General features: G+C 41.0%; 1 protein-coding gene across 2 annotated transcripts in view; it reads right to left on the reverse strand.

Annotated features, from left to right (window-relative positions):
* Window positions 1-645: 645 nt before the first annotated feature.
* PTPN21 (protein tyrosine phosphatase non-receptor type 21) overlaps window positions 646-15,701 on the reverse strand; it is a 56,043-nt gene continuing 40,987 nt past the window's right edge. For both annotated transcript variants that reach the window (XM_073349374.1, XM_073349372.1), the window contains 6 exons: window positions 14,345-14,482; window positions 10,771-10,992; window positions 8,806-8,934; window positions 8,191-8,425; window positions 7,605-7,765; window positions 646-6,689 (listed from right to left, as the gene is read on the reverse strand). In XM_073349374.1, the coding sequence (XP_073205475.1) occupies window positions 6,561-6,689; window positions 7,605-7,765; window positions 8,191-8,425; window positions 8,806-8,934; window positions 10,771-10,992; window positions 14,345-14,482 (1,014 nt within the window). In that variant the 3' untranslated portion in view covers window positions 646-6,560. The remainder of the gene's footprint in view (window positions 6,690-7,604; window positions 7,766-8,190; window positions 8,426-8,805; window positions 8,935-10,770; window positions 10,993-14,344; window positions 14,483-15,701) is intronic.

The following is a 15,701-nucleotide window of genomic DNA, read 5'->3' on the forward strand; positions in this document are numbered from 1 at the left end:
AAGAAACATGGTACAGATATCCATCCAGTTTGCATGGACAAATGTGTGGTTTTGAAGGTTCAAAGCATTTGAATGCTAAAACCTGAGTATACATTTAGACTTAAACACCGTTTCTTAATTAGTTCAATAGCAATTTTAAATTTCATTTTGTTACAGAGAGCTGTTGAATTTCATTTTTATTGAAAAATCTTTTGGAGAGAAACGGGTTGGCTAGAATGCTCTCAGAGCTGGATCCAGCAATTCTTACTCACACGAGTAATCCCACTGATTTATATGAATGTTCATGCTGAAGTAAGGTCTATATATGAAAGAACTGCAGAAGTGGGCCCACGAGGCCAGATTCTGAGAGGTGAAGATAAACCATTTGACATATAAGTTGCAGGTAGTTTGTAGGTTAGCAGATGTGAATTATAGTGTGCCACATCTTCAGCGATTAGTTTCCTTTGGATCAAGGCATTGTTCCTGCTAGGTGTGGTTCTGGTTGGGCAAAGACATAGTAAGCATGTTGTCTTAGGCCTGCAGTTAAGAGGAAGAGAGGGTTTTCTCTGTAGTGCTCAAACTCATTTATCATCATCATGTTCCCATTACGCCTCTGGCGTTTAGGGCAGCGACAAAGCTCCTCCACTCCTGTCTGTTTCTGGCAAGTCTTTCAATGGTTCCCCAGCTGTGCTCCAAGTTTTTCAGCTCAGCTTTCACAGCTCTTTGTCATGTTGTTTTCAGACAGCCTCATTTTCGCTTGCCTTCAGGTATCCATCTTATTGCCACTCTGGCGATGGAATCAGTTTCCACCCGAAGCACATGGCCAATCCATCTCCAACGCCTCCTGGCAATGATGGTGCTCAGATCCTCTTGGCTGCACTGTGTAGTAGATCTTGGTTTGAATTTGTTCTGGGCCAAAAGATATGGAGGATTTTTCTGAGGCAGGTTATATAGAATGAAGATAGTTTGGACAAGTCATACTTTCTCATTCCCCAGAATTCTGCACTATAAAGTAACGTTGAAAGTACGCAGCTCTGATCAATCTTGAGTTTGGTTTTGGTTTTGTATGTTGATGATTTCCAGACTGTATGCAAGGTCCTGAAGGTGTTCCTGGCTTTATTGATTTTGCTCCGGATGTCCTGGCTTGTTCCATCATCCTGGCTGGTGGTGCTGCCCAAATATGTGAATGTTTCCATACTGGTGAGAACATAATCCTCTATCCGTGATGGTGAGGCAATAGTAAAGGTCATGATATCAGTCTTACTGCAGTTAATTTTCAGTCCAATTTGCTGGCTGAATGCGTTGAATCACGTTGTTTTTTCTTGTATATGGTGTTGGGTATGTAATAGTGTGAGATCATCTGTGATGTCCAGGTCTTCAAGGGATGAGAAGGGTGTTCATTTAATGCCTCTCGGCATGTCTTCTGTTGTACGCTGCATTACCCAGTCAATGGCAATGTTGAAGAGGATTGAAGATGTGACACACTTCTGATGTACTCCTGTTTTGACTTCAAAACTGAGCTCACTGTGATCAACACTGCATGTAATGTTGAAATAAAAGCTTTTGATGATGTTGACTATATGGAAAGGGATTCCATATGCCTGCAGAATGTCCTCTGGTGTCTGTGCCTTGTCATGGCGGGACAGCTTGCATGCTCTAATGATCCCCAGAGTCTGTGTTGGCGGGGGCTGTTTGCTCCTGGTAGGTTCAGCCATGCCGGATTGGTCTGTGGGAAAAGGTCCAGACAAAACAGACACCCTAGTCTTCCAGGTTGGGGGTTAGGCATAGAGCTAACAACCCTGGCCCATAAAAAACGAAATATGTTACAGAAACAGCGATGGAGAAATAACCATTTCTGTGTGTGATGGCTTTCAGGAGTCAATGACCCATATGACTGCCAGTGGTAACAGCCAAAAGGAAGCCACTAGCATGAAGACTGAAGTGTTCAACACCAAGACAAAAACCAGACTTGGTTTTTGGAACGTAGGGACAATGTACGAAACAGGGAAGATAGCTCAGGTCACAGCAGAGATGAGACGCTACAGCTTACACATCCTGGGTATCAGCTAGAGCAGATGGATGGGATCAGGAAGATTAACAACAGACTCAGGAGAAACTCTGCTGTATTCTGGACGGGATGAGGGACAACACCATGAGGGTATTGTCATCCTTTTGAAGAAGGGAGTGGAGCATTCCCTGCTTGAATGGAAACCCATCAGCAGCAGACTTATGAGAGCCAGACTGAAAGGGAAGACATAATATCACCTTGATTCAGTGCTATGCTCTGACAAATGACAGCGATGAAGAAATAAAGGACAAATTCTACCTTACATTACAGGCGGAGTTAAAGAATACCATGCCATGACCTAACTATCATCATGGGAGACCTGAATGCCAAGGTCAGTAAGGACAACATAAACAATGACAGAGCAATGGGAAGACATGGGTGTGGCACCATGAATGAAAACGGAGAGAGGCTTGTTGGTTTCTGTATTATGAATGACCTAGTCATCAGCAGAACCCTATTTCAACATTGTGAAATTCACAAGCTGACATGGTGTTCTCCAATGGCAGAGAGAAGAACCAGATTGACCATATCACAATCAATGGAAAATGGTGACGCTCACTGATAGAGGTGAAAGTGAGAAGGGGTGCAGATGTTGGTAGCGACCACCACCTTGCGACAGCCTCCATCAAGCTAAAATTAGAAGTGTGGGCCCACCAAACAAAGGGACATAGACATTACGATATTGACAAACTAAAGGCCCCTGAAATACAGAAAGCCTTCATTCTGCAGTTGCAGATCTCGGTGAAGAGGAGGGGAATGCAGATGAGGAGAACAACAAGAAGTGGGACAAAGTAACAGCAATTTATAAACAGAGCAGTGAAGCCTGTCTAGGCTACAGGCAGAAGAGAAGGAAAGAGTGGATTACATCCAGCACATGGAACGCCACAGAAACCAGACAAGCCCTGAAGAAAAAAGTTTTAGGCACAAAATCCCAGAAGCTAAAAGGACAAATACCGCGAGCAGTATAACAAGGCACACCGGGAAGTCAAACGCCTTGTGAGAACAGACAAACAGCATTATATTGATAATCTGGCAACACAAGCAGAGAATGCAGCTGCTTGTGGTGAACCAGGAACAGTCTACAAAATGATGTGGCTTATCAGTGGTAAACGTCAGACACCAACAAACACTCATCAGGGTCAAACAAGGCCACCTACTAACAACCAAAAAAGAACAAGAAATGCGCTTGTCATGACTATAGGGGGAAGAGTAGCATAAAATCCCTCCTTGGCAGCTGTACTGGATTCCCTTACCTGTAAAGGGTTAAGCAGTTCAAATAACTGAGTTGGCACCCGACCAGAAGGACGAATGAGGAAAGAAGGTACTTTCAAATCTAGGGAGGAAGGATTTGTTTGTTGTTCTGTAGTTTGTTCGCTCTCCGGACAGAGGGAGAAGCCAAGCAGGTACAATATCTCCTGAAAATATACCTGGAATAATCCATCTAAAACCACAGAAACTGTGAGTAGGGCCAGGAAATGCATTAGGTTATCTTTTGTTTTGGTTCACATTGCTAAAGCAACTGGTTGGTAGTTTATTCTCAAGCCTCCCCAGGAAAGGGAGTGAAGGGTTTGGGGGGGGATAGGGTTCCAAGTGACTCTTCCCTGAATATTATGTGTAGATCACTTGGTGGTGGCAGCAATATCAGTCGAAGGAATTAGTTCCTGAGAGAAGTTTTAACCTAAGCTGGTAAAATAGAAGCTTGGGGGTCTTTCATGTGGGTCCCCACATCTGTACCCCAGTGTGCGGGCGGGGGGGAGGGGGGCGACTGACAGCGCTGGACAGAGCATTTAAAAGAATTGCTGAACAGGGACCTACCTAAAGAGAAAGTAAATATCCAGGAGGCAAAAGATTATCTTGATATCAACACAGATATCCCAGCTAAGGAACAGATCATTCAAGCCATCAAATCCTTAAAAAATGGGAAAGCTCTTGGCAAGGGTAACTTGAATGCAGAATTGTTCAAGGTAAATCCTGAGTTAGCAGCATCTATCCTGGCCCCTCTATTTACATCAGTCTGGGAAAGGGGAAAAGTGCCAGATGAGTGGACCAATGGGTTTATTTATAGTGAAGATACCAAAGAAAGGAACTCTCAGTGATTGTAATAACTGGCGTGGTATCACACTTATCTGTGCCAAGCAAAGTATTGTGTAAGTTCATAATCCAGCATACATCAGAGGCAGTTGATCGCGTTCTCAGAAAAGAGCCAGCTGGTTTTCGGAAAGGGCGTGGATGTACAGACCAGATCATCACTTTATGAAACATAACAGAACAATGCTTAGAATGGCAACTCTACATAAAACTTATTTTTACCAAGGGCAATATGAATTGGAAAGGGCATCAAAAAACACTACATGGCTCTTGCAATCTACCCCAAAGTAATATAATTTTTTGGAGGAATGATATTTTAACACTGTCATTTGGACCTTGTCTATCATTTTGGGAGCAGATCATTACAGAGGAAACTGAAGCAACCCTTTATTATCCTTTAATTAATAATTTCACAATTTTTTTCTTGTGAAGGGAGCTTTTAATCTCTTACACTAGGGCTTAAAGCTTCCTCACAGCTAATCAGAAGTAAATGGCACCATCCTGACAGTCATAAAAATGACTAACAAATAAATGTTAATCCCATTCCATTCTGCGGAGCAGGTTTATCTCTGGGGGAGGTACAAAATGTTTGTCTGTTTGTTCACTGACTGGTCCTCCAAAGATTTAGGGATTGAATTGACCACTAGACATCTACAAACAGAGAGAGCTCTTGAATCGAGCTGTTTTGTCACTAAATCTCAAAGCACTTTACAAAGATGGGGAAACATTATTACCCCTATTTTACAAATAGAAAAACTGAGGCACAGAGAGGTGAAGTGATCTGACTTAGGTCACACAGTGAGTTAGTGGCAGACCAGGGAACAGACCCTCTGGTCTCTTGACTTCCAGTTTCATGCCCTATCCAGTGACTATGTTGCTTCTCTTTCAGCAAAGGAGGTCACTAAAATACCCACATCTCCAACATCATCATTGTTTGAGTGTTGCTGTCTTTCTCAGATGGCCTCCTGTATATCAAACACCCTTAACTCAACAATACCATACAAGGCTAACGAAAACCTTTCTGCTGATTAACAAAATAAGCTTAGGAATTCTATGTAAATTAAGATGTTTTTAAACTTTTCTTGCTAGAGAGAGTAAAAATTAATACTGAAGTCTTTGCACTAACCACGTGCAACCAAAAATCACAGCTGTCACACTTGCACCATCATTTGCACATACTCATTCCCCATTCACCACTATGCCAACTTCCTACTTTTAAGTTCTGTTATCTCTCACTTCATCATTTCCAAAGGCTCTTCCTAAATTAACAGTTAGGTTAGTAATGGTACTTTAATCTATTAAATGATATATGGTTACAGTTTATATGCTTAGCTATATAAATGAGAGCAAAAAAAAGTGCTTAAAACATTTGCATCCACTTCGATTTCAACCAGTAAAATCAAACTGTCCTCTAAATATATGAATAATACTGAATATATACCTCCTCTTGTCCATTTTGTTACCTAAACCCTGTAGGTAACTGACCTTCTCTTGTTCATTTACTTTTACCTAAAACCGTTGACAGTAACATCTTCCCCTTGCTGATTACCTACAACTCTGTAGGTAACTGTGCCTCTCTCTTACCATTTATGCCACCTAGAAATGTGTAGGCAACAATGCCTTCTACTTGCCTATTTTATTACCTAGCACTCTGCAGGTAACAAGACTTTTCTCGTGTCGATTCTACTGCCTAGAACTCTACAGGTACCAACAGTTTCCTCTTGTAGTTTTCCCTTTTGTACAAATCTTGAAAAGTTAATTTGAGTGTCTTCATTTCTGCTCTTCTCTGAACAATTGTGCTGTTTATAAATGTATAGCTCTTTGAAGACTAAAAAAATTAAATTTGCTGAATAGAAAAATAACTGTCCTGATGTTTTTAGGTTTCTAGCAGCTGCTGGTTCTGCTAAATGAACCAGAAGAAACCAAGTCTAAATACAAAATGGAAAGTAGAGCGAGACTACTTAAGACCTTGGCATTCCAATGAGGCAGTCATGCCCCTCACCATGCAACTCTACAGATATTTTTTCCATGCTCAGAGCTAATGCTCTGTTTTTTAAAAAGCAACTTAGACTAAAAATCCGATTTCCAAAATTACCCAGTGTACTTTTGGTAAAGTTGACAGTTAATTTACCTAGAGTAACACAATCACAAGAAGGTGGGCAGGTACATCAGAAGAGCACAGTTGTTTTAGGTTAGAACCTTCCTGACATAGCTGAACACAGAAAGAAGTTAGTCCAGTCAATATCTTGCTTTGCAAAGGTTGATACCTTGCACTTGCATTTAATATCCCCACACCATGCCAAAAAGGTAACTCTGCATGAGTCATCTATTGAGGAAAACACAAGAAAGGCAAGTCTGCCTGGACAACTGCAATTCTCCTTTTATAAACTCTTGAGGTGAATAATCCCATAGAAAGTGGTGGGCGTCATATAAGCCTAGAACTTTTGAGGAACTGAATGAGAACTCCATAGACGAAAGTGTATTGACAGAGAGTCTGCACCATCATCATCCTCTGCTGCCTCAGCATGTCCAGCACTCTTGGGATGTCCAGCATCTGGAAAAAGAAAGAAGTTAACTGTTATAATGACTGGTGATTAATAAGTCTGAGGTTTGTTCTTTCAAAACAGGAGAGATGTATGATCTAAGCACAAAGTCAGTAACTCCTGAGCTCTGATCTCAGCTCAGACAATTAACCCTCAGTGGCCTCGACCAAGTCACTTAAATTGTCTGCCTCATTTTCTTTATCTGTAGAAAGGGCTTAATACTAATTTGTCTACTTCATAATGAGGCTTAATAATTTAATGCTTGGCAAGTGCTTTGAAGATGAAAATCAGTGTCAGGTGTAAATACTAAGTATCATCAGCATAGATAAAGTGCCTTAGTTTCAGTATCATCTTTCAGAGCACATTCAAAAAATGAAAAAAGCAACAAGTGCAATAGTCTATAGCTGGTCACCTTGGGTGATGGCCAGACAGGGCTAATGTCTCCTCTAAATATTTTTATTAAACTGTCACACTGTCTTCTACACAACATTAGTATTATAAATACAGATACACCCAGCAACCAGGCAAATCTAATGAAGTGCAGGGACTAGACTGAAAAAAATGCATCTGTAAAAATCAGTCATAAAGCCAAACTAGCAAGATGCTGGGTATCCTCAGCTCCCACTGAAGTCCACGGAATGTGAAGATGCCCTGCACCACACAGGCATTGATCAGCACCTTGCAGGACAAGATTCCGGAATGAATAATACATTTTAATGCACACCTAATGCACTAGCAATCACTTTTACAATATTACTAAAGGTGGTGAGCTTGTAAGGGTTCTCCCACCCTCAGCAGTAAGGATTTTCCATAGGCCACACCATAAGTGCTCAATAGCAGTACAACACTTATGATGTGGGTCACCTGAGCAATCTCCACATACATATACCAAAGCTTTTATTTCAAAACATAGGCAAGAAGATAACCTCATTGTGTTCCAAACAGGCAATCATGATCTCTGACAGTATGACCACTCCCGTTCTTCCTACACCTGCGCTGCAGTGCACCAATACAGGAGGGTTAGAGCTTTTAGGATCTGCTGTGCTGTTTGTATGGCGCCGCACTGATTGTATCTCCTCCAAGTATGCTGTCCATTCCAATAGAAAAGAAAAAGACACGTAAATACACGTATTATATCACTACCATTGTAACTAACATCAGAGAACAAACTGCAGCATTCCTGACAATGATCATCGATTTACTGAAACATTTTTAACAGCCCATCAAAGCAAAAGGAAGGATTATTTGTTTGCCTGGGTGGGCTCTTGGGGAGGTTATAGCTTAATTCTCTTTTGCTGGAGAGCTGTTAAAGTGACAGAATGCAGTGTAATTATGTTTCAATTTATATGGTTTTTAATAATTATGTACATCAGTTTAGAGGCAGACAGACACACATTTCTACAAAAACCAGCAATCCAACATCCATCACTGGTGTGAAGAAACCTTTAACATCAGTATGATCTACAACCATAGGAGGTGGTGTGGCTAATGGAGGGGATGAACACAACTTACACAGAAATCCCTTGGGATCATCTGGGCACCCGTGCTCTGGCCAGTCAGTGTACTGCAGATGCCAAACTGTTCTCTCCTGCCCTGTGAGAAGGTGTTTGATCTTCAAGCCTGTAGTTGCATAGCAGCCAGAGTCTGTCCGGAATCGTGTAGTAATCTTAAATCTCCCATAGGTGACAGTGTTGTGCCTTGAGCCAAGCCGGGGCCAGTACCTGAAGCTCTTTTCTCGCCCACCCTCCTTGGAAGCAAAGCATTGTAAACATAAGGCATAAACATGAACACACACACACCTGAACTTGCTGTAACAATCCCGACATTTCTACCCCACAATGTATCGCTAAAGGGCTTCTCCACACACAGACTCAGACTTAGTAAATGAGGAAACCATTTCTAAGGCTGAGTCTGAGTCTACACTAGAATGGTCGGCCAGTATAGCTATCTCAGGAAATTCTCCGAGTGGAGACCAGTTTATACCAGCAAAACTTCTACCAGTTCCCTGAATAAAAAACTATATTGTCAAAAGGATTTTTTTGCTAATATAAAAATATCACACAGGATCCTAACTAACGTTACTAGATCAACAAATATTTCTAGAGTAGACCTGGCCTAAGGACCTACCTCTTCTGCTGTCACCATTGCTATAATGGCAATCCCTTGTTCCCACACCATTTGCCAGAAATCCTGACATGTATTCTGCAAAGGGCCCTGTGTAGCTATATAGTCCCACTCAATGCCACTGACAGAGACCTGTAAAAAATGCAAAAGGAGAATGTTAAATTACTGGTTACCAAGAAAGTTGTTTGCAAAGTGAGCGACTTTAAAGTTTGGAGTTGAAAGTAACATTTGGGAATCAAATGAGGCCACTTGTAAACCATATAAATCTGACTCCACCTAGTATTTGCACCCTGTCGTGTTGTAGTCATCATTTATATGGTCCTTTAAAAAAGTTAAATGAACATTTAGAGGAGAAAAACAACTAGAGACATAGTATTTTAAAAACCAACTATACTGGACAACTGAGGCTACATCAACATTCTTTCATATTGGGTGAATTCTGTGCATTTAGACAAATTAGGCTTTAAAGACATTTTCTAGCCTTTTCAATGCCATTATTACAGTATTAAAGTGAGTCTACACTAGTCAATGTTTTTCCTTCCAATTTTGATTCAGGAAAGTCAAAATGCTGACTTATAGCTTGTTATCAAGTATGGAAACTGTTCGATACTATGCCAGGCAGCAAAAGGCCATTAAAAAACATATAACCTTGTTTAGAGCTGCCTACAGATAAGAAGGAGATCTTAACTCTCTTTAGAAGCATTAAATCATTTAGGACTATAACCCACCTCCCTGTGGAAACATCCACTGGAAAAAGGGCAAAGGGCCCTGGCCCCTGGAAATTCTATGAAGTTCACCTTGCAAGAGGTTCCTTATAATCTTTGAGGAAAGAGGCTTGGGCGAGGGAGAGGGATTATACTGTGAAGAGCAGTTTCCCACCTGGCTCCATCTACTCCCTGTGACCAGCCAGGAAAGTTCCAGCAAGAAGGTAGCATTCCCACGGTCTGTGCTCCCAAATTCACAGAAGGAGAGGGAACAATAGGGCCCTCAATTTCAGTTCTTTAGGTTGGGTGTGTGTGTCTGTCTCTCTCTGCTGAGAATGGAGTCAGACTGGGCAACTACAATACCTGACACATATATACCATCTTTGATCTCAAAGGACCCGCATCATGGATTAAGGATTATTGCCCAGCATGTCACATCCCCAAAGCATTGATTTACCTTCTATTAATGTATGACAAATTAAAAAGAGAAAGCAACTGAATGAACAGTATATGGCAGACACCTCAGATATCTGACCATGAAGTCTCTCTTAAGGCCTAAGGGCTTGTCTACACCGAGACTTAATGCGTGGTAAGGCAGGGTTTGAATGGACAGCCCTGTAGCCTGTCACTCACTAAGTGGCTGTGTGGACCCTGTTACTATGCTCTAAAGGTTTCATTGTGTGCTGTGATGTTCTGCCGTTTCAAAACAGTGGTACGTCAAAGTGCACTACAGAACTTTTAGTGCGCGGTAACAGAGTTCACACAGTTGCTTAGTGTGTGGCAAGCTACAGTGCTGCTGCGCACTAAATCTCCATGTAGATGTGACCTAAGGAAAATCTCTCTTCCTTAAAATAGTGAATATTAAGCCAACATGAAAAGGGAAAGAGGGACAGACTGAGCACTTACCCACACTCATTTATCAGTTTTTCCAATATCAGTTCTAACACTTCTCTTAGTACAACAGTTGCAATCCCCTACACACAGTTAAGAGAAAGAAAAGTCTCTCCCAGCAGCATCATGCTGCTCTGAAACTAGTACCACCAACTGAGATCTTCATCACCAAGACTCTCCTCATAACCCCTGGTGCAGTGACATTTTGAAGCGCAGAGGTCAGTGTGCTCAGTCAGTCCAGCACGTCAACTACCCTGGCAACATTTTTAGGCTATTCAGAATTATTTTAACAGAACAATAAAGAGGCTTTTGATACTACCTGCAAGGAAACTGAAGAATCCTTCTGCAAAACGTTCTTCAGTGTTAATCTTACCTTAATATGGGATGCATTGATATAGCCAGTGTTGTTTTCTTTGGTTGGGACCAGCTCCACTCTGGCATCATCATAGGGGAGGACATCCTGGAACCTGTTTCGTTCTGCATTTTCAGGGAGCCTGGCTATTGAGCACTCTCCATCTATGAGCCTTTTCTTTTGAATCCGCTCATACTCGGTAAACACCATTCCTTGTTCCAGCCGTTGTTCTAGAATTTTACACTAAAAGACAGAATAAGATGATCATACAATACCACATCCCAACTCAATTTTATTCTTAACACTTCAGTGAAAAGAATTTAATAAAAAAAATCACAAATGTCTCACTTAATTTTTTAAAAGCCCCCTCCAACTACCACTGTTTTTACAATCACAGTAATTCATGAGTGGCCAAATCTGATGAAGTGAGCTGTAGCTCACGAAAGCTTATGCTCAAATAAATTGGTTAGTCTCTAAGGTGCCACAAGTACTCCTTTTCTTTTTGGGGTCTTTAAACTAATTTATGTTAATGGGAGTTCTGTCTAAGTGAACATGGATGAAGAAAGTAAGGATATGGCACTAGGAGATGGAAATAATAAATAACATTGAAAAATTATTCCTTGATTTCTATATAGACAATCCAATTAGACATGGAAACATTTTGCCAAACAAGGTAATTAGGACAGATTCTCTACAGGTATTTGAGGCAAGGATAGATAAATTTGGATGGGGATGTGTGCAGTCCTTCCTGCTTGATGTAGCAGATTACAGTAGCTAATTTGAGAGGTATCTTCCAACTCTATTATCTGGTCAGCTTTGTTGTTCAAGTGGAAGAGAAAAGCTCTCCAGATTCAAAACAAAGTGTTTGTTAAATGAATAAATTCAGCACACTTTGCAAATACTGTTTTATCAGCCTGCAGATAAATGTTGAAAATGGCAGCAAATCCTTCCAACAAACTCCTACTACAGATGAGGTATAAGCACAAATTCCTCCTACCATGGTAATTCTATTTTTCACTATTTTCTGTATTATTTTTCATTTATGTTTCATTAATTGTTTTATTTTTATTTAAAAAGACCTGCTGAAAAAACAGCTGAAAAAACATTCCCCCCCCCCCCCCAAGGCCAAATACTTTCTATCAGAAGAGACTTTTGGAATTTCAGCATTTTGGGGGGGATGAGGGAAACAGAAGAAGATTTAAGCTAGAGAACTGTGTGTGTCACATGAACCAGACTCTCACAGTAACATCAAAACAGCCACACAGTATGAGACAAATCAACCATCTAGTCTGGTATCCTGTCTCTAACAGTTGCCGTTACCAGATGGTACAGAGAAAAGTATAAAATCTCCACAAGAATTCATACATCAGCACACTCACAGGGAAGTTTCTGACTTTGTTCTTGGTCAAGTTTTCTACTATGAAATTGACTAGCAAGGGCACAGTAGCAAGAATCTGAGCTTCAGAAATAGATGCTGAACAAACTTCTTGGTCCTCCAAAAATATCTGAAGTCCTCTGAAACTGGATTTTCTCCCATTACATAGGTCTGAATGGTTTTGTCTGTGCCCTATTTAAGTGGTAAACTTCTTGTTTGTGCAGCATCATGCACAACAGTGCTCAGTGTTATAGTGGCAACAATATCTGTTTTTTAAAGCTTTAACTATTTGCTTCAAGAATGACTCAATTCTTTCTTCTAATAGATTCCTGTGGGTGGTCCTGGGCAATTGTGCCTCTGCTGTATTGGTTCTGCTGCATACAGGTCTGCAAGGTTCTATTTTGTCACCCTCCTATTCAACATGCACTGCATACAGGGCTGCTGGGAAAGACAATGCAGATGTGTGTCCTCTGCATCCACATCCCTGACTCCTTTTCATCTACCCTATCAGTGCAGCTTCCCCGTTTTCCCCCAAGTGCTTGGGAAAAACTGGGGTGTGGATAAAGTGTGCTCACTGAAGCTCAAGTCAGACCCCCCCCCGCCCCAAAAATGATGCTGATAGGTAAGAGGGAGCATGTGAAATATGGGGAAACCTGCCATCATTAATGGCTGTGTCTGTTTGGTTTCAGAGTAACAGCCGTGTTAGTCTGTATTCGCAAAAAGAAAAGGAGTACTTGTGGCACCTTAGAGACTAACCAATTTATTAGAGCATAAGCTTTCGTGAGCTACAGCTCACTTCCTCAGAAGTGTCTGTTTGCTAACTTCAGTGACAATGTGGTGTTACTGTAGGTCCCCAGCATCTGCTAGACTCCTATGGTGCGCCTATGGCTAAAAATGCCATTTTCTATCTACATTTGTCCGGAAAACTACAACACCTCTCTCCAGTGTGTGGACCATACTCAGTTATCCAAGCCTTTGAGATCCCCAGAATGGATTACTGCTATGTGCTTGACATTGGATTACCCTTGGAATGATATTGAAAGCCATTTGGAAGTTTGTAGTTGGTGCAGAATGTGGTTTCTCACTAAGGGCTCAGTCTTGCAAGGTTCTCAGTGACCTTCTCAGTGAATTGAGTTAAAGTGGAGATGAAGTTAAGCGTGCTGTGTTATGCACAGAATCAGGTCCTTAAGTGTTGGCTGAAGCATGCACTTTACACTACTTCTCCAAGGACTACACTGGCTTCCTCTATGCTCCTGGGTATAATTCAGGGTGATTACATAGGGTTCTATTGAACAATATTGTTCGGGTTCTGCCTATTTTCATCCCATATCCTCTCATGACACTTAGATTAGCCAGAGTGACCTTGCTTATGCTGCATATCATAGAATCATAGAATACAAGGGTTGGAAGGGACCTCAGGAAGTCATCTAGTCCAACCCCCTGCTCAAAGCAGGGCCAATCCCCAATTTTTGCCCCAGATCCCTATCAAGGATTGAACTCACAACCCTGGGTTTAACAGGCCAATGTTCAAACCACTGAGCTATCCCTCCCACCCTAAACAGCTAGAAGCTGGGATCAAGGCATTCTCAGCTGGATGACCCTCAACTTTAGAGCCTACTTCCCCCCACAGGTTTGAGACGGTATAAATGTGTTTATCTTCATGGCATTGTGTAAGATCCATCTTTTTTTTCCAGGGTTTTTCCTGAGGAGAAATATCAATGTGACCTGCAAAGACCTGAACCCTGAATGAATTCTAACTAGGATACTTGTTGTTAAATTTTTATTATTATTTGTTAAGCACCAACAGTAATGAGTCACAGAGAAAGTCACAGCCTCTACCATGAAGAGCATACACTCTAGACAGGGATACAGCTCAGTGGGAAATGAAGGGAAACTTTCTAATTTAAAAAACTCTGAATAGTATTTAACTACTGCCCACATGCCCAGGAGCTGGATGATAGGTGAATCTTACATATCTTAAAAAAAAAAAAAACGAACAAAAACAAAAAAAAACCTTTTCATCCTTAGTCTCATAAGGCACTTTTACCAACAACTAACCAATAATTAGAAGTCTCTTTCACCGATTTGCTGTCACCTTCTAGGTCTGAATTATTTTGAGGGTGAGACATTATAGAAATTAGCACAAAACACAACGATGCAGTTAATTTTTAAGATTGCCCAGCTAAGAGAAACCAAATACTCTAGAAAACTTTAACATACCCGTTCATCATTTGTTGCTCTGGTAGGCTCTTCTTTACCCTCATCTGGCAAAGGCATTCGAGACAAGGTTAGTCCATTTAGGGCAGCTAGCTTCAGAGGCCCTATTTTTTTTGCATCAGTTCTATTCTTTTTCATACCCTGCAGAAAAATTGTAACATTCACAAAACAGATTACGATGTAGTCTTCACAGGGGTTAATCTTAATAAAGGGGACGACTGACTCCTTTTTGCAAACAGAAGACAATGCACAGCCCTTTCTCTTTGCTAACCACTATGTAAGAGATTGCAGTGGTAAAGCCACATTCTTTCCTAGGACGGGACACCAGTCTGACTTCATTCCAGATACACGTTTCTGGAACGCCACAAGAATGACAAATATTGTTCTCTCCAAGGCTAGGTCACAGTGTGATGGGCAATTTTGGGCAGTTTACAGTCCTCAATAGAATTAAAATCTCTAACAGTATGAATAAGACAGAAAAAAATACAACAATGGTATATCACACACATCAAAATGATTATGTGCATCAGACTATATAGTTTATAGGCCCAGTTTTCAGAAGTGGCCCCAGAGCACACAATTTTATGGGTGCATTTTATAGCATTTAGATGCACAAGCATTAGACTGCAGCCGGGGGGGGGGGGGGGAGGAGAGCGGGTTCTTAAAATGTCAAACCAGTTAAAAAAAGCCTACAACAAATTTCAGATGCAAAAATGTGGTCAAGTCTTAGAGGCAGAGTTAAGGGCCTTTGGAAAAATCAGGGCCTGAATCTTTAATTTTGCAGTATTCGCTTACTGTTAGAGGAAAATATTAGTACAAATTCAGGGGGATTTTTGTGTTAAGAACCATTCCACCATAATCTTTTAAACACTTATTTACTAGAGAAAGCAAATGTCTCAATCCTATAGTTTATAAATTTGGCTTCTAACAAAAATAATAGACCTAAAGAATTTCTCACAGTGAAAAAAACTGAAACAGAACATGGGCACATGTGGTGTGTGAGTGAAAAATCATTACATCCAAGAGCTAAAAGGCAGTAACAGAAACAAAAAACACTGCTAATTGCCAAAGCTAAGAGAATGGGACTCTGTGCAAGAATGAATGAATGGAAACCCAATAATGAAGGACCACAATGGGAGCAAAAGACGTCATGGAAATAATGCCTCTACCAGTCTTATCAGGATATAAATGTCAGTATTAAGTCTTGAAAGGAATTAGGTTCTATCTATATTGTTTGCAGGGTTGTTGTAGCAATGTTGGTCTCAGGATGAGAGAGACATGAAGTGGATGAGGTACTGTCTTTTACTGGACCAACTTCTGTTGGTGAAAGACAAGCTTTCGAGCTCCACAGAAGTCACCC

This window comes from Lepidochelys kempii, chromosome 6, assembly GCF_965140265.1.
Source record: "Lepidochelys kempii isolate rLepKem1 chromosome 6, rLepKem1.hap2, whole genome shotgun sequence".
In the NCBI taxonomy this organism is placed as follows: domain Eukaryota; kingdom Metazoa; phylum Chordata; order Testudines; family Cheloniidae; genus Lepidochelys; species Lepidochelys kempii.